At 45.9% G+C, this 20,372-nt stretch overlaps 2 protein-coding genes across 4 annotated transcripts in view; one reads left to right on the top strand and one right to left on the bottom strand.

The window, feature by feature from the left end:
* PPP1R10 (protein phosphatase 1 regulatory subunit 10) overlaps nt 1-20,372 on the bottom strand; it is a 37,873-nt gene that overhangs the window by 3,390 nt on the left and 14,111 nt on the right. Inside the window, exons 1-14 of one of the 2 annotated variants that reach the window (XM_086369535.1) lie at nt 13,154-13,266; nt 12,405-12,930; nt 6,208-6,326; nt 5,246-5,332; nt 4,961-5,096; nt 4,493-4,544; nt 2,398-2,475; nt 2,076-2,249; nt 1,792-1,897; nt 1,583-1,695; nt 1,003-1,103; nt 603-747; nt 368-526; nt 13-259 (exon numbers count right to left, since the gene is read on the bottom strand). In XM_086369535.1, the coding sequence (XP_086225661.1) occupies nt 13-259; nt 368-526; nt 603-747; nt 1,003-1,103; nt 1,583-1,695; nt 1,792-1,897; nt 2,076-2,249; nt 2,398-2,475; nt 4,493-4,544; nt 4,961-5,096; nt 5,246-5,332; nt 6,208-6,314 (1,505 nt within the window). In that variant the 5' untranslated portion in view covers nt 6,315-6,326; nt 12,405-12,930; nt 13,154-13,266. Of the gene's footprint in view, nt 1-12; nt 260-367; nt 527-602; nt 748-1,002; nt 1,104-1,582; nt 1,696-1,791; nt 1,898-2,075; nt 2,250-2,397; nt 2,476-4,492; nt 4,545-4,960; nt 5,097-5,245; nt 5,333-6,207; nt 6,327-12,404; nt 12,931-13,153; nt 13,267-20,372 lie in introns of those variants that run through there. The other variant, XM_086369536.1, reaches the window with a different exon arrangement.
* On the top strand, nt 13,361-20,347 carry MRPS18B (mitochondrial ribosomal protein S18B). Of its 2 annotated transcripts, none has more exons than XM_086369609.1 (7): nt 13,361-13,796; nt 15,206-15,314; nt 15,591-15,688; nt 15,793-15,861; nt 17,317-17,383; nt 19,144-19,203; nt 19,783-20,347. In XM_086369609.1, the coding sequence occupies exons 1-7, from the start codon at nt 13,515-13,517 to the stop codon at nt 20,076-20,078; spliced, it is 981 nt and encodes a 326-aa protein (XP_086225735.1). In that variant the 5' UTR covers nt 13,361-13,514; the 3' UTR covers nt 20,079-20,347. The 2 variants fall into 2 exon arrangements, with proteins under 2 accessions (XP_086225735.1, XP_086225736.1); XM_086369610.1 differs by having other exon boundaries at nt 13,786-13,884.

Raw genomic sequence — 20,372 nt, 5'->3', positions numbered from 1 at the left:
ACTCCTGCTCACCTTTCCTTGTTCAGGAAGAGCTCCTGAAGGATCCCCTTCTCCCGCTCAGCCTGGATGTACCGCTCCTGGCTGTTGCTTCCAGGGGTGACGAGGGGCGAGGGCAGCACCAGGGGCCGGGGGCACACCCAGGGCACCTTCTCCTCCATGTTGTCATGGCTCAGACGCCGGGCAGTCTCAAATGCGTGTCGGTCTGACAGTATCTCTCGCTTAGCTGCTTCGCCAAAGTCCTTGATCTTATTCACGTTTACTATCACCCAGGAGAAGAAAAGCAAGAGGGGAAAGTAAGCCCAACCAAGTCCGTTTACCAACCAAGTCCTTCAACCCCACCTCCTACAGAGGAAACTGGATCGCTCACCTCGCTCAGTTTCATCCAGTTCAAAATAGAAATACTCTCTCAGCTTGCCCTCCTCCGGCCACGTCACAGTTTTCCTCTTCCTGCCTTTCCGGGTCAGCTGGCTAGGATCACTGGGACTCTCCACTGGCTTCACATCCAAAGCTCCTGGCTCCAAAGAGGCTGAAAGCAGAAGTGATTTCAGACCAGTCCCTTCCTTTCAAAGAACCCCCAAACCTGATCCAGGTTCTGAACTCACCAGTATCCATGAGCTCTGGGACTTCAACAGGGGGAACTGGGGTCCCGGGACGTTCTGTGTCCATAGTCTCAGGAGGTGCTGGCTCTGGGGAAGAAGGTTTGGCCACGCTTGGTTCTGTGCTTGTTTTTCCTTCAAATGGGCTTGGCTATTGTGGAAGAAAAAGAAGTCACTGGGCACACAGGAAAGGCAAGGTCAAGGCAGGGCAATCAGTTCAGGTTCTAGGAAGGATCCCGACACTTCCTGTCAAGGAAGACCACCTCTGACAACACTCTGCTGCTGCCACCAGTCTACGTCTGAGACAACGTCTCTTGCATCCCCCAAGCGCTCCAAGCTGCTGGGCCCTTCTTTTCCCTGTACCTTTTCTACCTGGTCACTGGCACCTACTGCCCAGTGCCCGTACCTTGGCAGCTGTGGGTGACAGCACCTTCTTCTTCTTCTTAATTTTGATGCCTGGGACAGGAGCTGAATTGAGTGCATCCAGAAAGCCCAGGCCCTCCATAGCTGCAAAAGAAAAAAAACATAACATAGCATCATCAGACCTCTTTATGAGCCTATTCTTACAAAGTCTGGGCAGAAAATTGGTCAATAGAAATTCTGCTGCCTGAATGTTGGATACAATAAGCTCAAGGTGACCAGGAAGCGTATGTAGGAGGATTTGCCCAAGAAATTCTTGTCATTCTTTCTTCTAAAGGCAGGTAAGCCATGGCTCTGGATATGAATCACAGCTCAGGTAAGTGACAAAGCCAGCCCCCACGAACGTGACAGCTGGGAGCACCCCAACCAGTCACTGAGCAGCAAGCCTCCCTAGTCCATCTCTCAAATCACTCCTAAGCCATCCTCTGAACGATTCCCATGGAGGGAATTTCTGAGGTACCCACGTCAAAAGACACCAATAAATCAAATGAAAATGGAGAAAAGCGTTTCATTCCCATGAAGAGTTGGCTCCCAATTCAAAGTACGTCCTCCCACTTTAGACTCACGTTGTGGTGGAATGATCTTCACTTTGATCTCTTTGGTGGCGTTGGGTGTTGTGTTGAGTGGTTTGTATTTCTTCTCTGCTGGCGGGGCAGCATCTCCTGGGGCAGCTGCAGAACTGTGAGAAAGGGAACCGTCAGCACCAGACTTGCCCCTTCCTTCTCCCTCAGGGCCACAGACCCCGACCATTCAGAACCCAGAATGTGCTCCGTACCTCTGACGCTTGAGGGGGATGGGTTTAAGGTTGTACTTGTCAGAAACCACCACTGCACTGGCATTCTTCTTCACGGGCACCAGAGACGGGGTCTCCAGCTCTAGTCCTGAGGGAAAAGACATGATGTTGGAGATGGACTTTGCCCCCTTAACCTTCATCTAGCCGTATAAACCCCCGTGGCGCCTCACCCACTAATGTCCCGTCTTCTACAGCTGCGGCAGAAGTCTGCAGGCCCGGCTGTGTGCCTACCCACAGACCCTCCAGAGGCCAGACGGCAGTCTTACCGGTGGAGCGGAACTTGGCGTGACTGGGCGCTGTGGTGCGGAGAGACTTGGGCTTCTCCCTCTTCTTTTCGGGGGCCTCCTCAGCCCGAGTCTCAGCCTTCACCTCAGTCACCGGTCGCTCAGGAGGGGTGGTTCGACTCTTTCCCTCTTCTTTCCGCTTCTTCTTATCTTTCTCTGTTGTGGAAAAACAGAGAAGAAAAGGATTTTACTTAGACAAAGAGAAAGACTGTCAGAAATAAAAAGCAGGCTATGGGCATGGAAGGCCACAACCCAGTGGGAAAGAAAGAAAGAAATCCAAGGGATCAAGGGCCAAAGAGCTTACCAGCAGGCTGGGTACTGCTCTGGGAGCGGATGACCGCCATCCAGTCGCTGACAAGGACTGAGGCCAATTTCCGGAGTTCTGCAGGTAAGAGAAAGAGGAAATGCCTAAGTAATGTAACATACTGCATGGAGATTCAAGTCATAAAACTAGAAGATGGCAGAATAAACCCGTGCCTATGCTCTTCCCCTACCCACTTATTACAATAAAATCAGGAGAAAGGTGGGCAGAGTTCAAGTATCTGAAGGGCTATTAGATTTAAAAAGAAACTGTATTAGTCTACCTCATCCTAAAGGGAAACTTAATGCAAAATTTCAAGGAGGCACATTTAGATCCTCTTTAAAAAGCATTTTCTAGGCAATCTTTTTTTCCTAGAATGCTGCTAGTGACAACAGCTTTTTAAAAAATCAATTAGATGTTGCAAGAGTGAAAAAAGAAATTGAAAACCAGACCAATTTAGAATGAATGAAACAGTTTATCTAGAGAAAAAAGATGGTCAGAGAATTTAAAGATAAAAAACAATTTATTTCTAAATACATGGGAGAAAAATTTGTTGCCTTTTCTTTCCTTCTGTACTTGGCAAATAACATCTCCTGTCTACAGGACCTCTTTCCGGGCCAACGTTCCAATTATGGGCTCATTCAATGACGAGATTATGGTAGAACATCAAAACAACTTTTCAAAACAGTCACAAAACCGGTAACTTCTATACTTAGTGCAGTGTGAACCCCAATGCATCCCCAATGAAGAAATATAATATCCTAACATGGCAATGGCACCCCACTCCAGTTCTCTTGCCTGGAAAATCCCATGGACAGAGGAGCCTGGTAGGCTGCAGTCCATGGGGTCGCTAAGAGTTGGACACGACTGAGAGACTTCACTTCCACTTTTCACTTTCATGCATTGGAGAAGGAAATGGCAACCCACTCCAGTGTTCTTGCCTGGAGAATCCCAGGGATGGGGAAGCTTGGTGGGCTGCTGTCTCTGGAGTCGCACAGAGTTGGACATGACTGAAGCGACTTAGCAGTAGTAGCAGCAGCAACATCTTTTGGGAGCAACTGATACTATGGTCCAGTGACACAGTTGATAAGGAATGTACAATTTCAGTATCTAAAGTCAGCACAGAATAATGAAGGCAGCGTAATTAAGCCAGCTGAAAGAAGAACCAATACACCCTAGCAGATACTCAGAAGATGGGCAATGATTTAACGGGATTTCTGTGTTATATACCACCCTACAAAACTACTCTGAGATGTCACAAAAATAGTGAAGTGCTCATTATATAAAAGGATGGAAAGCCAGGGAATATTTTTCACTTAGGCAACACAATGTAAGTTACAACAAAATCAAGATCGTTTATCCTGGAAAATGTTCCCAGGGTTTGCTGCTGCAGCTAAATGGAACTACAGCTAGGCCTGCTGAGGCCTGGATGCTCCCACCACACCAAAGCCATAGCCTCTTTCCAAAGGGACCAAACACATCATTGCCCACAGACAAAGAGCAGGCCTATATTCTGATCAGGAGAGCAGCTCTGCTGCAAGACTGTTCACTTGCAGGAAACTAGTATCCTTTGCTCCTGGATTACACCTTGGGTATAAAATCTGGGGTGAACTCTTGGATGGATGTAAATCCTTTTCTTCTCTAAAGAAAAGCCAGGGACTTCCCTGGTGGCACAGTGGATAAAGAATCTGCCTGCCAATGGAGGGAACACAGGTTCAGTCCCAGGTCCAGAAGATTCTACAGGCTGTGGAGCAACTAGGTCCGTGCGCCACAGCTACCGAAGCCCATGCGCCCAGGACGTGTGCTCCACAATGAAGAGTAGCCCCTACTCAACGTAACTAGAGAAGCCCCTGCACAGTAACGAACACCCAACACCACCAAAATAAATACATAAATAAAATAAAAATACAAAAAAGAAAAGCCAGAACTGTATGACCCTTGCCAGGAGCTCCAAAACCCTTTGTCTTAGAAAAGGAAAGAATCTCTTGCTATCAAAGCTAAGACATACCCCAGGAGTCGCGATTCTGCCATGCCCTAACAGCAGGGTGTTTACTGGGAAAACTAGCACATACGTTGTTAGGAAAGGACAGGCCCTCACCTTCATCGTCACTCGACTTGCTCAGCTGCTTCACCAGTTTGGCTGTGTTGTTCTAGCAAAGAAAGGGAGCAACAGGACGGTAAGTGACAGGAGGAAAAGCTGCCCCCTCAGAGCTCACCACCCCCAGACTCACTCACAGTCTCTCAACAGCCACTAACACCGCACACACTCTTTCTCTTATAAAGCCCTGGGAGACATATTCTTACTCTAAATCAACCCACTTAGGTAGATTCAATCACTCCCATTTTACAGATGAAAGAACTGAGGCTTGGATGTACACAGTGCCTCATGTCACACACCTATTAAAAGAGACAGATTTGAACCAAATCTTGATTCTAAATTCCTCTTTTTTTTTAACCATTCTACCTCACAGGTCCAAGACTGCAGCCACATCAGAGTGGATGTGGGGTTTTCATCTGTTAGGCTAAACCAAAAAGGAAGAATCAGGATTCTAAAGACCGAAGGTACCTGCTTGAGATGGTCAACAGTGAGGGGCAGGTGCTGCAGGGTCAGCAGAATTTGCTGTAAGAGGGGAATGTTGTTGGTCGTCTTCGAATACGTCAGCCAATTGTTAAGAAGCTTGTAACCACCGACGTCAATAAACCTGCAGACAGGCAGGAGGATCTGTGATGCCCTTCTTTCGGGAGTACACCCCACCCTTCTTGTCCCCCATCAATGACCAAAGAATTCCATGCCTCAGCACCCCACTTCTAACTACATCTCCCCATCCCAGTCACCCAGGTCCCCACTTACTTGATCAGTACTTCTGGTGAACGGGTCTGCAGGAGAATGTTCAAGTATGTGCACCGACTCACCATCTTTCGTGCCTCCTTCATCAGGCTGTAAAAGAGGAAGTGCAGTTAGAAATGAAGGGTGTCTAATCCGCAAGTGCCCAGACATTCCTGAGAACTTGGGATTCTGCTCCCGGGTGAGGGAATCACACAGGCCCCCAGAAGGATGGGGTGGGTTAGGGGAGATGTGGAAACACCCAGAAGAGTGGAACACAATGGAGGAGACGCACTGAGGTCTCCAATCTGGGGAGGTGGGTGTCCCTGCTTCCCTCACACATAGGACATGTCTGATGCTGCTTCTAGGTGAAAGCCTTTGCCTTCAATTACCATCTCTCAGGACTGACTCAGTCCTAAGTCGCTTTCTCTGGAAAATGTGAGGATTCCTGAAGAAGACATAACCAAACCAAGACTCCTGTCACCCGGCTCCTCTGCTTCCTTCCTTTGCTTGGGACTGTGGCTCTCCAAATATCCAGAGGCCATTAGGGCCAGGGGCCTACTTTACTATCACCAGTTCTAACATAATTGGATTTGAATCCTAGTCCACTGACTCCCACTCCTCAGGAACACACTTCACTATCTGCCTTAAGGATAATCATATTCAGTTCAGTTCAGTTGCGTCCAACTCTTTGTGACCCCATGAATCACAGCACGCCAGGCCTCCACCAACTCCTGGAGTTCACTCAAACTCATGTCCATCGAGTCGGTGATGCCTTCCCGCCATCTCATCCTCTGTCATCCCCTTCTCCTCCTGCCCCCAATCCCTCCCAGCATCAGTCTTTTCCAGTGAGTCAACTCTTCGCATGATGTGGCCAAAGTATCAGCTTCAGCATCAGTCCTTCCAATGAACACCCAGGGCTGATCTTTAGTCGTATTACAACACACAATATCCTCTACTCACAACAAATTCAAAGGGTACACACTCACCTGAAGATTTTCGAAATCCCATCCACACTCTTGACTTCCCCATCTCGGTTAAGGAAACTATCCAGGCCCTTGAGAAGCTCTTTGGGGTCTATGGGACCCGAACCCATGATCAAGGTTTTCTAAGAGGATAAAACAAATACACAGAATAAATGCGTGGCAATAACAGCTCCAACTGCCTCTAATAAATTCCATCTCTACATTTGTCAGATTAGCAGTGACTCGTTATTCAATCTACATTCAACTATATTCACCATTACCCAGATAAGAAAAATCAACACAGACCATTGTTTCCACCAAGAAAACAGCCCTGGCAAGTGAAGCACTGTGTTAACACTGACTGAAGGGATAAGAATTAGACTGGAAGACTGAGGCAGCACCTGTCCTCTTGCTCCAAGTGACATCCTTCCTAGGACAGCTGAACTTCACAATGTGTAACAGGTAAGGTTCACATTCCCAAAACACTCAACTCTCCAAGGCATTTTTGCTTATTATGTATGGTTTCTCCTTAGTTGTTAAAAAATCTACCTTAAAACACACACACCCCAAACTACTAGCTTGAGAAGAACTGGGCCAATCATGGGTGTTGGGCTAAGTGTCTTTCGTGAGTCAATTATTTTTTGTCTTAGCTCACAAAGAGTCAACTGCCAGAGGTGGCAGGATAAGGTATGTTTCCATCAGTAGATAATCGTTCTAAGTTGTAGGTCAAAGAGAAGGAAATAAAACTTGAAACAGATCCTCTCCCCCAGGGGGGTTAGAGGTGGCTCCCAGAAATCAGACAACTGGAGGTAACAAAAATCAAGCAGGTCCTTTTAAGCCTTGAAAAAAAAGATCCCTCATTAAACAAACACTGCACAAGTTTTTATTGTTTCAAAGTTAAGGGCAAGATTACTTTGTGGTTTCAAAAGCAAAGAGGAGGCTCTGATTCCTAACTCCCCACCTAAATCAAACCACCACCCACTATCCCTGAGTAGGGCCTGAAATTAGATACCATGAAGGGAAAAAGAAAGGAACAAATAAAACCAAAAGATGGAAAAATGCCATTAAATTTTAAGTAGCTACTTTAGACCAGGTTAGAAAAGGAGTTAATTAAAAGCTAAACACAGATGTTTTGGGACAGAGAAGGGTAAAGCCATTTCTAGGCCAGAACCCAAGTTCAAGAGAGGTAATTTAGAATCAATATATGGTTCTGATTAGGATTTTTATCCACAATGCCCCTAAACACTGGCTCCTGAGAGGCAGAACAGGCACCTTAGTAATATCGACATCTGGGAAACAAGACACTGGGCAGGAAGGTGGCAAAGTGAAAACAGCCTCCTGCACCCAGTGCAAAGACAAAGACAGGAAACAGTGGCGCTCTACAAAGATGACTATGCTTTCTGCAGAAAGCAGGCTTCTTTTAAGATCACGTCAATTAGTGATATTTAGTCTCAAGCTAAAAGAGAAAAACAAGCATAACAATCTCAACCTTTTACTCTTCCCAACAAAAAAGTCAATGAACTGCTAAATTTCCAGGTCCTAACAACCTAGGCCAAGAAGAGGCAGAGGCAGGGGTTGGGGGTGGCGGTGGAGGAGAGACTTGGTTCCCGAGACCAGAACCTGTGGGCTGAACACAAGGAGCGAAGAAAGGTGAGCACATCTGGGGTAACTGTGCTGCTGCTGATGCCCTGCAATCTCCACAAGGGCAGGTAGAACCTAAGGTCAGAGGAAAAAACATTCAAGTCCAATGCCACATAAATTAGAAGTCCAGAGGCCAAACCCACTGAAGTGGTGACTCTTACACACAGAGACAGACACGGGGATACAGGAATTTTCCCCAGGTAGTAAGCCACTATAAAGTAATATATAGACACAACAAAGGAATACATAAAACAGATTTCCCATGTGCTAGAGCCTGGAAAAGCAAGAGTGACTCCCAAGTAATATATATCATTAAGTAACCAATGATATGCCATTTGACAAAAAGCTTTCTATGTAACTTCATTTCAAACCAATACCCCCTAAATATAGCTAGACCCTCAGATTCAAAGCCAGAGCTGAATACACAGCACCTTGGAAAAGTCCCTTTTGCACCACCAGTTAGGCCAACAGACCCATTTGCCCTACTTCCTTCACACACAGACATAAAAAAACCTGTCACCTGAGCTCAAATGTTCCATTGCTTAAGTGGGTGGGAGATCAGAGAACTTTCTTTCGAGGGAAACCAGTGAGCACACGGAGAAACTCTGTCCAGTGCCTTCTACTAGGAATGGGACCCAGGGACAACTTTTTAATTCCCAATCGTTACAAGCAAGAATAAAATAGCCAAGAAAAGCTAGAAAACAAAGCAGAAGAAATGTTAAACATTCATTTTGTACTAGTCTTCCTATTATTTATATTCTGGAAATATAATTAAACTTATCTCACAAACAATCATGTGGCTTTAAAATCTAGGTGGATTTTCTTATGATGGTTTTTCTTCAGGGAGAATAGCTTTCACTCGCTTAGAAGGACCCCAAGTGGCTTAAAACCTAACTGCCTTATTTTGAAATCAATACATTTAGAAAGAAGGTCCAAGGCACTCAAGTGGAAAGGAAAGAGCCTAGAACTCTGGCACAGGCCTACAGCAGAAAAAGGCAAAGGAGCTGACCAGGAAAGGAGGGACAGTGACCATGTGTCATAACGTATCAGGATCCTGGAAGGAAAGCCTAAGGAAGTTTTCTGGCAACAAAAATAATCCAGGGCACGACATGCTTTGATTTCCTTGAAGGCAGAACATATAGGAGGCTGGTGGGCAAGCAACCTCTGGCATCATCTTTGTCCTAAACCTGGGCTCTCCTTTCGGAGAATGTTGCTGGCAGAGACATGCAGACACAAGGCAATGGGCACTGTTCCACCTTTCTTACCAGAGAGAAAATTAAGTCCAGAAGTGACACCAACTCCTGCCTCCAAAATACATTTTACTGAAGAGTTATCAAATAAGGTGAAAACTTATCTACCTTAGCCAGTTATTCCATACCCATCACCCATCAATCAGAACTGAATTGGTTCAGGACAAAACTTCTATGCAAGTTTAAATTCACTACTCAAAGGAGGAAGGAGTCCAAGTTTAACTTAAGAGGCCTCAGCACTTCTGGAAATGAAGGCCTTTGTAGCTTACATTCCCCACTTCTAAGGCAACTGATGCATTTCCTAGTCTGTCTCCACAGTGAACTGAATTATGTCTCAGGTGATTCACAAGGTTGCACTTCTCAAGTTCCTCCCCTTCAAAATCATTCTTGAAACCTGGTAGCCCCTGCCCTCCTCCAAAGCTTATTTGCTTTTCAATAAAAGTGTAAATTCACTCCCCAACCCAAAGGACAGGGTCCCAGGATACAGCTCTGGCCACAAACTCTAATGATCAGGTTGTCCGACGTTCTCGGGATGGATGTGGGTCCCCTAGAAGACCTTTTTCCCATCTCCCACGTTAAGGCAGATCTTCTTTATTATAATCCCCTGCTCACTAGAGATCAGGAACCCCAGTGGGTAGAATGTTCAGCTCCCAAGGTAGGTATGCTGCAGAGGCACATGGTAAACTGCTTAAAAGATAAAAAACTTGTGGTCAATAGGACATGTGGAAGAGTCCCTCCCACCAATCCAGAAGTTGAATCATTGAGAATCCATACCCAAAACAGTAGCCCTATAGTCTCACCAAGTCAGCACAAAGCAGTTGTACAGAACTGCTTTCCAATTCTGCCTAGACCCTTCACGGCTTCAGGGCAGGACTTCAAAAAATGAAAACTGTATGTAGAGTCTGATTAAGATTTGACTTGGAAAAACTTGAGAGGAAGAAAAAGGTAAGAAAGGGACAAGACCCTTAACACCACCCTCAACTCAGGCATGGTTTTCAAACATGCACCAAATGCTACAGCACTGCCCAAGTTGAAAAATGAGGACATTATTTTCCCACTGTTTTTAAGGAATTTTAGAGGGAAGGAAAAAGAAATTCAAAAAAGGGTGGCTCTTTGGAAAAAAAGAAATGAAGATTGTGAAATTTAATACCAGAAAGGTTTTGCTTACCAGAAACCGTAGCTGGAATCCCCCTGCCTTGAGCTTACACCTGCTGCCTCCTTTCCTAAAGATTCACTTCTCATCTTAGTACCAGTGTACAGGAGCTAAGCAACTGGAGAACTGTGACACAGCACTGAACACAAAGAGCTCACCCCCAAACCCAGAGGCGGGAATAAGGGCCATTTAGAAGTAAGTCCTCAAGTACCCACTCTCCCCCAGATTTCCATTATACAAATCGACCAAACGCAGGAGGCCCAAGGACGGACTGATTCCTGAGCACAAACGGCACATTTCAGGGTCATCAGGCCCCAGCTGTTTACTCCTGTTACTTTCACCATCTTTGTGTCTTTCCCCAGGATCCCCCAACACACACTCACACACACACACGCTCCCGCTAAAGCTTCCAGTCCTAAAATACAGCTGTTTGACTGGTTTTCCACCCCAGGCAACTAAAGCAGGGAAAACTTCCAAGCAGTAGTGATGAGTGAGAAAGGGTGAAAGTAAAAGCAACAGGCTCGGGATCCTTATATACAAAAACTAGAGCTGCCCAAGGAGACAGCTTCAAGATCTAATTGCTACAAGCTTTTTTTTTTTTTTTTCAAGATAATGGTTACAAAAGGTTAAAGAACATAAGGAAAATGGCTTTTCCCGTCTAGCAGCAGCGTGCATGAGGAATCCAGAAGGCATCTGCTCGGGGGCGGGGCTTCGAGGGTGGAGAAAGGAAGAAAGCTGATTACATCACCTTTCAGGGCGGCTCCTCCCCCTTGACCAAGTTTCTAGGGCGGCCCTAAGCTCTGGATGGCAAACGGGGAAGGAAAAACAAAGAAGCTGGGACGCCATTTTGTAATGGAGAAGAGGACTCAAACTTAAAGCTATCCAGGCTCCGCCGGTAGCTCTTTACATTTAAAAACACCTTTTTAGTAAAAAAGAAAAGAAAAAGGCAGCCCCATCCTGAATAGTCTGACCTATTTTGAATCAATAAGAGTTTTGTGAGAATACAAGCAATTAAAATATTTAAAAGAACAATTTTCTGCGGGGAGGAACGGAATTTGCAATTGAGGTTCAACTTGCTACTAACGACCACCCACCGCCCCCCCCCCACCGCATCTTCCCTATAAAGGGAAAGGGGGGGGTGGACTTGGACCCCTCTCAACAAATAGGGTTGAGGTGGGAGGACAGGAGAAAAATGGGTCAAGACACAACCTGCAACGCCGCTTGGAAGACAAAAGGACAAAGAAAGTCGCCATATTGAAGCAGGGAAGAAAAAAAAATTCCTTTTAACGACACAAATCTTTTAGATAGCATTCAATTGCACTAAATGGCTTGTAAAATTAATACGCCTGAATTCCACATTTCCCCAACCTTTCCACCCTCTAACTGTATTCCCCCGACCAGAAAGTATCAAGTTAAAATGTTACTTTTTCTGCTTTTAAATAACCTATGCAATCTGCAACAATTACAAAACATTCTTTACCTCCCCAGCTATCAATCTTGTATGTATTGGCACTAAGATTATATTTTGCCCTGAATTACGTGTCTTGCAATCTTTATTCCTAGATTGCCACCTGAATTAACCACACAAATATACCCCAAGCATATTACATTAAAATTGAGAGGAGTTAACAATCATTTAAAAATATACCCAACTATCACTTCTCTCCGCCCATCTCCTTACCCTGCAATCTTTATGTACAGATTGCTTATTAATCTGGCAAATTGAAAAGCGCCCTGCTTGTCTCACACACAAAGAAGTGGGACTTCTGGGCCACAAGATCCACCATCTTTTGTATGTGAGCTCATTAACCCTTTTGAAGACTGCTAACGAGAGGAAGGTAACCATTCCTCCTTATAAAAAGCAAACACTTATAGCTTTGGCAGTCTGGAAATTGGCTGGATTACCAAGGGTTAACCATCAAAATCCTAACTCGCAGGCCCTCCCTCCACCCTCTCCTTGCCTGCAGCAGAGCAGGGAAGAGGTAGGTGGTAAGGGAGAGAGAACACTGTTTTAGACCCAAAGGCTCTTTTTAATGGAGATTAAGTGACCGGATCGGTCCTTCTCCAGATCTCTATTTGTTCTATGGTCTCATTTCTTCCTCTCATTATTTTTGGTTTCACAACGGGAAACGTTGATTTCTTGTTGCAAGGCTGGTTTTTGAAAATTCGACACTTACTATCCAATTTTTTTGCGACGTCAGCACCTCGGGCTCAGGGGGGGAGGGGATTAAAATTTTGGAGAAAAAAATAAAACAACCAACCAGGACCCAAAACTCAATTATTTGGGGGGCCTCATTGGATCAAAAAATCTCTTTAGAAAAAATAAAGGCCAACTCAGTATTCATATCCCCCCCACCCAACTCCATTTAGGGAGGGGGGTCGTAGAAAAAAAGTTCTGAGTGGATTAAAAAAAGTAAACGCTGGATGAGTGGACTTGGGTGAGTTTGGGAAGGGTGGGTGGTTGATTATTTTTGAAGTTATGTGGTGACGGTCCTTCGGCCACAGATTTCAAGTCCCAGGCAGCGTGGGCTGGTGGGGTGGGCAAGATAGGTGGGAAGGGGCAGAAGACACAAGTGGTTGGGCTGGTGGCTGCTCTTTTCCCTTTCCCCCCTCTGTCTGGATCCTTTCAAGGGCTTAGATGTTGCTGCGGCTTGTTTCTTTTCTCCTGGTGGCCGGCCTGTCTTTCTCCGAGAAAATTCAAACCTGGGATAAAAGGAACACAAGGGAGAAAGATAATCAGTACGGGCTGCTATTACAACACCCAAAAGTACCATTTTTGTTGTCCCCAAACACTTCCATGTCCCACCCCGAACACAGCCGCTTAATACGAGTCATGGCTCTCAACTGAGCCCGCGTTTGACCCGTTCCCCAGGCCAACTCTCCGAGCAAAATGTTACCCACCAACCGACAAAATGGCAACACTTACCTCTAAACGAACCCCAGAATGGCGGCTGCCCGCTCGGGCGGAGTCTTTTATACGAGGACACCGCCCAATGCGCCCAAACGTGCTAGTGAAACGCCCTCTTCGCGAGACAGTATGCGCGAGGCGTGAATTCATTGGTCAACCCGATAAACCACTCACCAGCTGATTGGATATCCAGCCTTAACCTTCGCTCAGCCCCTTCCCCCGGGCACCCTCTTCCGCCTCCTTCCTTGGAGGGGGGTGCCCCCCTAACGCGTGCGCGTGACCAAGCAGCCTAGTACCGCCCTTTCCTCTGCTTCCACCACTTCCGCCCTCCAGAACATCTCTCTCCAAGGGTTGGTAGAATCGGACCGGCGCATGCGCAATGAAAGGATTACGGTCAAAAGCGACTTCAAAATTGCTTAAAACACAGACTCTAAGAATGAGAGTTAAGAGTCATAGTGACTGGTCCAGCAAAAACGCAATTTTAAGGCCGAATTCGATTGTGACGCAGCTGAAATTGCCCTCTCCCTACGCCCGCCCCTCACGCTTCCGTCCTGACGCAGACGCGCGTCCGCCTTTCGTACTGCGGAGTCGTCCTTGGCCCCACCCTACTCTGGTTCCTGGAACATGCGCAGTCTCGTTTGCGGGCTTTCCTGCTTTGCGGGTACGTCAAGATGGCTGCCTCCGTATTGAACGTGTTGCTGAGGCGCCTTCCTTACTTTTCGCCCTTCAGAGGTGCCTACGGAGTTCAGGTAACTCCTTGGGGCACATTTTGTACAACCTCAGATTTGGTTGTACTTTCTCTAGGTCGTCGCTACACTGCCGGGAATCCAGGAACGGATACCCTCCCAAGGGCTTATACATTGGCTGTCAAGGAAACGCTCTGCTTCCACCATCCTCCCCCTTCCCCTCTCATTCCTCAGTACAGCGCGTTTTCTAATCTCGAGACAAGTGTAAAGAGCCAGGGTTGGATGTCATTCTCTTCCCAAGTTTCCGTCTCGGCTGAATAATTAGACGATGGAATGGATTGGACCCCTTGGCCAAACACAAACCAGCTGTTACCTGTATGTGTGTCTAAATCTTTGATGCCCGAGGGTGTCATTGGGTTGTGAGGGACACTAACTACTACCAGCCCGGCTATCGCTCAGTAAAGCCAGAATACATTCTCCCGCCCGGGGGACCAGTTTCTCGGCTCTTTATCTCACTAAATCAGTTTCTTACCAACATGAGAGCATTAACTACTTTGGATTGAGGTTTTCCCTCAGCCACACGTACTCACCACCCTGGAGATTCTTGGTAGGGCAGATTCTTGATGGGGCAGCGTGATTTTGGAAGGCTTGCCCATCTGCCACTCCCAAAAGTGAGACTGAAGAGTGATGAGAGGGGCTACCACAGCGTTAAATATAGACTTGGTAGCTTCGGACATAGCGTTAGGACTCAAGTTTGTTCTGCCATATGGAATGTAGACCATCAACTTTTTATAAGACCGGGCAACTCAGTGATTCAGGATTCAGTTGAGTTGGGAGACTCACCTGTCCTTTACATCCTTTTCGTAGTACACATCTTAGCTCCCAGAAGATAGAAATTCTCCCTTTTTTCTCCATTACACTGAGTTCATTTCAGGAAACACAGAAACCTTATGTGTGCCTGGTTTTTGAGTTGTATTTTCAAATAAATTTGCTTCCCAGTCACCTATTTATCTTCCAGTGTTACCTTTTCTTGCAAGATCCAGCTGGAGGCAGGGATACTGGTTGTTGATGGTGTAGACTTAATAAACCAGTCAGTTCTTGTCCTTGAACTCAGTGTCTCGTTTTCCTTCTGTTGTTCAGTCGTTCAGTTGTGTCCGACTCTGCGATATCATCAACTGCAGCACACCAGGCTTCCCTCTCCTTCACCGTCTCTTGGAGCTTGCTCAAACTCATGTCCATTGAGTTGGTGATGCCATCCAACCATTTCTGCTCTGCCCCTCCTTTAATAGCTTCCCGTCTGTTGCTGATGGTGTAAGTTTAATAAACCAATCATGTTGTGTCCTTGAACTCTTGTCTCATTTTCTCTCTGCCCCTTCTTTTATAGGTTCCCCTCCAGACTCTTTGCACCAAAGCCCCCCCTGAGGATGATTCTTTGCCCCCAATTCCTGTTTCCCCTTATGAGGATGAACCCTGGAAATACCTGGACTCAGAAGGTACTTGTTTATTTTTTTTAATATTTATTACTTATTTATTTGGCTGTACCAGGTTGTGGCTGCGGCATGTGGGATCTAGTTCCCTGACCAGGAATCCAACCCAGGCCCCCTGCATTGGGAGCACACGATTTTAGCCACTTGCCTAGACCACCAGGGAAGTCCCCAGACGGTACTTCTAAATGGACAAGGGGCGTGTCAAGTGAGGTCTGAAATAAGTGGACAGAGACACCTCACCATCATCACCCAGGAATAGCTTGTATGGTCTTTTCATTTCAGAATACCACAACCGCTATGGTTCTCGCCCTGTCTGGGCTGACTACCGTCGAAACCACAAAGGTGGAATACCCCCACAGCGGACTCGAAAGATGTGTATTGTGAGTTTCTGAGGATGGCACATGGATGGGATGTGGAGTGGGGCTGAAGGCCATAGTGACAGAGGCTTTGAACGTCTTCACCTGCCTGTTTCTTTTCTCTACAGCGTGGAAATAAAGTTGCTGGGAACCCCTGCCCCATCTGCCGGGATCAGAAGCTGCATGTTGACTTTAGGGTAAGGAGAATCTTGTCTTCGGTATAAAAACTTAAAGGCTCTTTGCAGTACTAAACGAGATTACCTTAGGTGCCCCATTCTTCATATCCTGGGCCCCTAAAGTCCATTTTGCATTGACTTTCTGGCAATGTGAAAACATTAATCTTTTCAGCTTTTAGTATTTATTTAGTTATGGCTGTGTTGAATCTTAGTGGCAGCACATGGGCTCTTCACTGTGGCGAGGGCATCTCTCTACTTGAGACAAATGGATTTAGTTGCCCCAAGGCATGTAGTGTCTTAGATTAAACCCTTGTCTCCTGCTTTGGAAGGTAGATTCTTAACCACTGGACCACCAGAGAAGTCCCTCCTTCCAGACTTTTGCCTTCTACTGTGGGTTATATATAAAAGATTCATCTCTTACTTGTGAAGTTTTCAGTCTAAATCGGCAAGAGAAATGCTCATTTCTAATGAGAGGGAAATGCCCAAAGGTTCAATTGTATCAATCAGTTACTTCCAGGTAGATTGGACTAGTTTTTTCCTGAGATTTTCTTTATTTTGTTGTCATTGATGTTTGATTGCATGTCAAGACTTGGGCCAGGAGGGCAGATACACGAAACAATGGATAATCTAGTTATTTAAAAAAAAAAAAAAAATCTTCATTGTGAGGAGGAGAGGACTTGTTTCTTGAAGGATTCAGAAACTGTAAAGATGACAGTGGAAAAGTGCTCTTTTGCATTTGCAGTATTAGAAGATAGTAGAGCAGAAACTGACTGGTCATCAGGGAAGTTGGAAGGCATTCATATGTCAGTCAGCAGAGGCAGGTATCTGATTGCTTCCAGGCTTTTTCTGATACAGGTTGTAGAGGAGTCCAGGAGATACTTGTCAATTTCAGCTGTATGTTACTAGTTACCAAAAAAAGGCTGTAATCATTTGATACAATTTATAAGAAATTACTTGACTAAGGGAGAGAGAAAGGTTACAGATGGAATAGTGCAGATGAATCTGCGTGCCATGGCACTCTGCCAGTATACCTGCTTTTCCTTTGGGAGTCTCATCACCTGTGATTAATTGCTGGCTGGGAGTCATTCTAACTATTAAAATCTTTAAAATTGATGTTAACAAATATATACATTACACATAACATACCTTCATATAAGTTAGTCACGTACAAACATATAGCACATACTACATTTTTTAGGTGATTTCAAGGGTTTGCCACCCCGCTGTCCCTAATTTGTTGCATGAAGAGCTGACTTTTGAACGTGACCCCTGCAAAAGAGAATTCTTTGTGAGTCTCAGTGACAGAATGTAGGATGTGCATGTGAAATGGTAAAGAGGCCAGGAAAGAGGAAAAGTTAGTAAGAAAACGTGTTCAGTAAAGGGATGGGGCTGAAACTGGGACATGGTGATTAACCTCTAACCATTTTGCTGACTTCCCTTTCCTCTCTCTTGTTTTTCCACCACTTTTCTCTACAGAACGTGAAGCTCTTGAAACAGTTTGTCTGTGCCCACACAGGTATCATCTTCCATGCTCCATATACAGGTGAGCCCATCATCCCCATCACCACCAGAATAGCTTTTTCTTACAGCACCTCTTATATTTATTAAGACAGACGACAGGTATTTCTTTGATGGCTCTTACTAATGGCATAAAAAGTGGGATGGAACCTTTTGGAAATCTTGATCTAATGGGAATAGTCATATACTGAATAAATTACATATGGACAAAAGATCCAGGTGAGTACTGATATAAGCAGACTATCTAAATGGAGCTCTTAAAAGATAAATGGTGCTGATTGTTTCCTTTCTCTAGGGTCTCTTCACTTTTCTGGAAGGCTTTCTCATAAATTGACTGTTCTTTAATATAATTGACACTTCAGTTAGATTTCCCAAATTTGGTGTAAACTCACCAATTCAAGATTACATCTGTTTATTCCCTAACTACAACCACAGGCCAAATCCAGCTCACTCTCATGTCCATTTATTTCCATACTGTTTATAACTGCTTCCAGTCTGCAATGGCAGAATTGAGCTGAGACAGATGATAATATATGCCTAAAATATATGCCACAGTGCCTATGGTGTATGGCCCTGTACAGAAGCAGTTTGCCAGCCTCTGTTCCAAAGCAAGATAAATTTGCAAAGAATAATCAGAATCCACCCTTTTAGGGGGTGGTAGCCTGGTCAGTCGGAGAAGGCACTGGTACCCCACTCCAGTACACTTGCCTGGAAAATCCCATGGACGGAGGAGCCTGGTAGGCGGCAGTCCATGGGGTCGCTAAGAGTCGGGCACGACTGAGCGACTTCACTTTCACTTTTCACTTTTCATGCATTGGAGAAGGAAATGGCAACCCACTCCAGTGTTCTTGCCTGGAGAATCCCAGGGACGGGGGAGCCTGGTGGGCTGCCGTCTACGGGATTGCACAGAGTTGGACATGACTGAAGCGACTTAGCAGCAGCGGCAGCAGCAGCCTGGTCAGTGGAGTTTGGTTTTTCAAGGAGTTGGTTTTTTTTCTTTGGGCTGCACGTGTGGCTTGTGGGGTTTTAGTTCTCTGACCAAAGGTCAAACCCAAGCCTTCAGCAGTGAGAACAAGGAGGAGCCCTAACCACTGGACCCCCAGGAAATTCCCAGGGAATTTTAAAAAGATTTTTATAGTCAAGCTGTAAAAGGCTGAAGGAACTATTTTGCCACTTTCTCAGATAATCTTCCCCAGATCTGAAATCCTTTCTTCCTTTATTGAATCTTTCTCTGTGGATTGTTCAAGTCAGCCCTTTAACCACACTTTCCTTTTCTTTTTAATATTTATTTTTATTTACTTATTGGGTTGCACCAGGTCTTAGATGTGGCACACAGTATCCTTGAACTTCTAGTTGTGGCACGTGGGATCTATAGTTGCAGCATGCAGACTCTTAGTTGTGGCAAGTGGGATCTAGTTCCCTGACCAGGGATCGAACCCACGTCCCCCGCATTGGGAGTGGGAGTCTTAGCCACTGGGCCACCAGGGAAGTCCCATCACACTTGCCTTTTGAATGGTGTTCTGCTCCTTGTCTTGAAGCCTTTACCATTTAATGGCTTCTCTGTACTACCCAGACCCTCCTAAGTCTTCATCCTGATTCTCAGAGAGCATTCTTGCCACTGAGCAGAAGGGGAAACCAAGGCTCATGGCGAGGTCAGGGGAATGGGGTCATTAGGTAGAGCTGGTCTTCCATAACTAGCCCTCAATCACCATAAGGAAGCAGGTATGTTCTTTATTTACTGTGCCTTATCAAATGAGCTGTGAGTTACCTTTTTTCTCCCCACAGGGGTCTGTATGAAGCAACACAAGAAGTTGACCCAGGCTATCCAGAAAGCCAGGGATCATGGTGAGCATGAGAAGGGGCACAGGGTGGTTTTCTTAGGCATAAGGATAGTGACTTAGGGCTGGAGAGTGGATATAAATCTTCCCAGCTGTCTGAGAAGTAGCACCCAACATGTTCTTCTCAAGAGTCTCTCCTTTCGTCATTCCACTGTCCTTTAGTTTCCTCTCCTGAATCTCTTACCTTGTCATTGCCCTGTCCCTTTGTTCTTTCTCTGCTTCTTATTTTGTAACTGTTGGTCCCAGTGCCATGGCTAGATCATAAGAGCTTTGTATAAATTTTTGACCCTGGGCTCCATGACACTTTTACACAAGTTAGGAACAGGTAGCCCTCTGTTAGGGCAGATGCAGCTTCCTCACCTGGCACAGGACTGCACAGCTTGGCAGGCAAGAGCCCAGGCAGCACGTCAGCCCACACTTGCCCCCTTGGCCAGTTGCCTTTGGGTGGCACACCACATGCATAAATGTACCCAGTGGCTCTGATTGGTCCCTCCTTCTTTTACAGGTTATTTTCCTTATTATCTTTGTTAATCTGAATTACCCCTTTCCTCTCCCCTGGCTTTCTCTTTTATTTTTAACCCCCTAGGTCTCCTCAGTTACCACATTCCCCAGGTTGAACCTCGGGACCTTGACTTCAGTACCTCTCATGGAGCTGTGAGTGCTACTCCACCAGCCCCCACTCTGGTTTCTGGTGACCCCTGGTATCCATGGTACAGCTGGAAACAGCCACCAGAGAGAGAGCTGTCCCGCCTTCGCCGGCTCTACCAGGGCCATCTGCGAGAAGAAAGTGGCCCTCCACCTGAGTCAATGCCCAAGGTGCCACTCACGGCCCCCACTGAAGCCACCTCCACTGAGCAGGCGGGCCCCCAGAGTGCTCTGTAGGTACAGACTGGGATGGGAACAGGCAGGTCTCCTACACAATACTTCATCCTGAAGAGTTGTGCCTACTTTGTGGCCAGTGGCGAGCTCAATCACCAGAGATGATTGTTGGTGAAAGGGATGAATACACATGAGGCTGAGGGAAGGTAGTACAGATTTGTATGGGAAACCTCAGTCCTTGCTGTTGTAAATAGATGGGTTACACATTCAGTTACTATTTCAGACTTGTACCAGCTGCATTTTCTCACAATAAAGCTGTATCCTGTCTCTGGGCTGAATTTCAAATGAATGAATGCT

This window comes from Bos grunniens, chromosome 23, assembly GCF_055505025.1.
Source record: "Bos grunniens cultivar Pamir isolate PY7600 chromosome 23, Bosgru_T2T1.0, whole genome shotgun sequence".
Taxonomy (NCBI): domain Eukaryota; kingdom Metazoa; phylum Chordata; class Mammalia; order Artiodactyla; family Bovidae; genus Bos; species Bos grunniens.
Note: the sequence above shows the minus strand (reverse complement) of the source record. Positions and strands in the feature narration are given on the sequence as shown.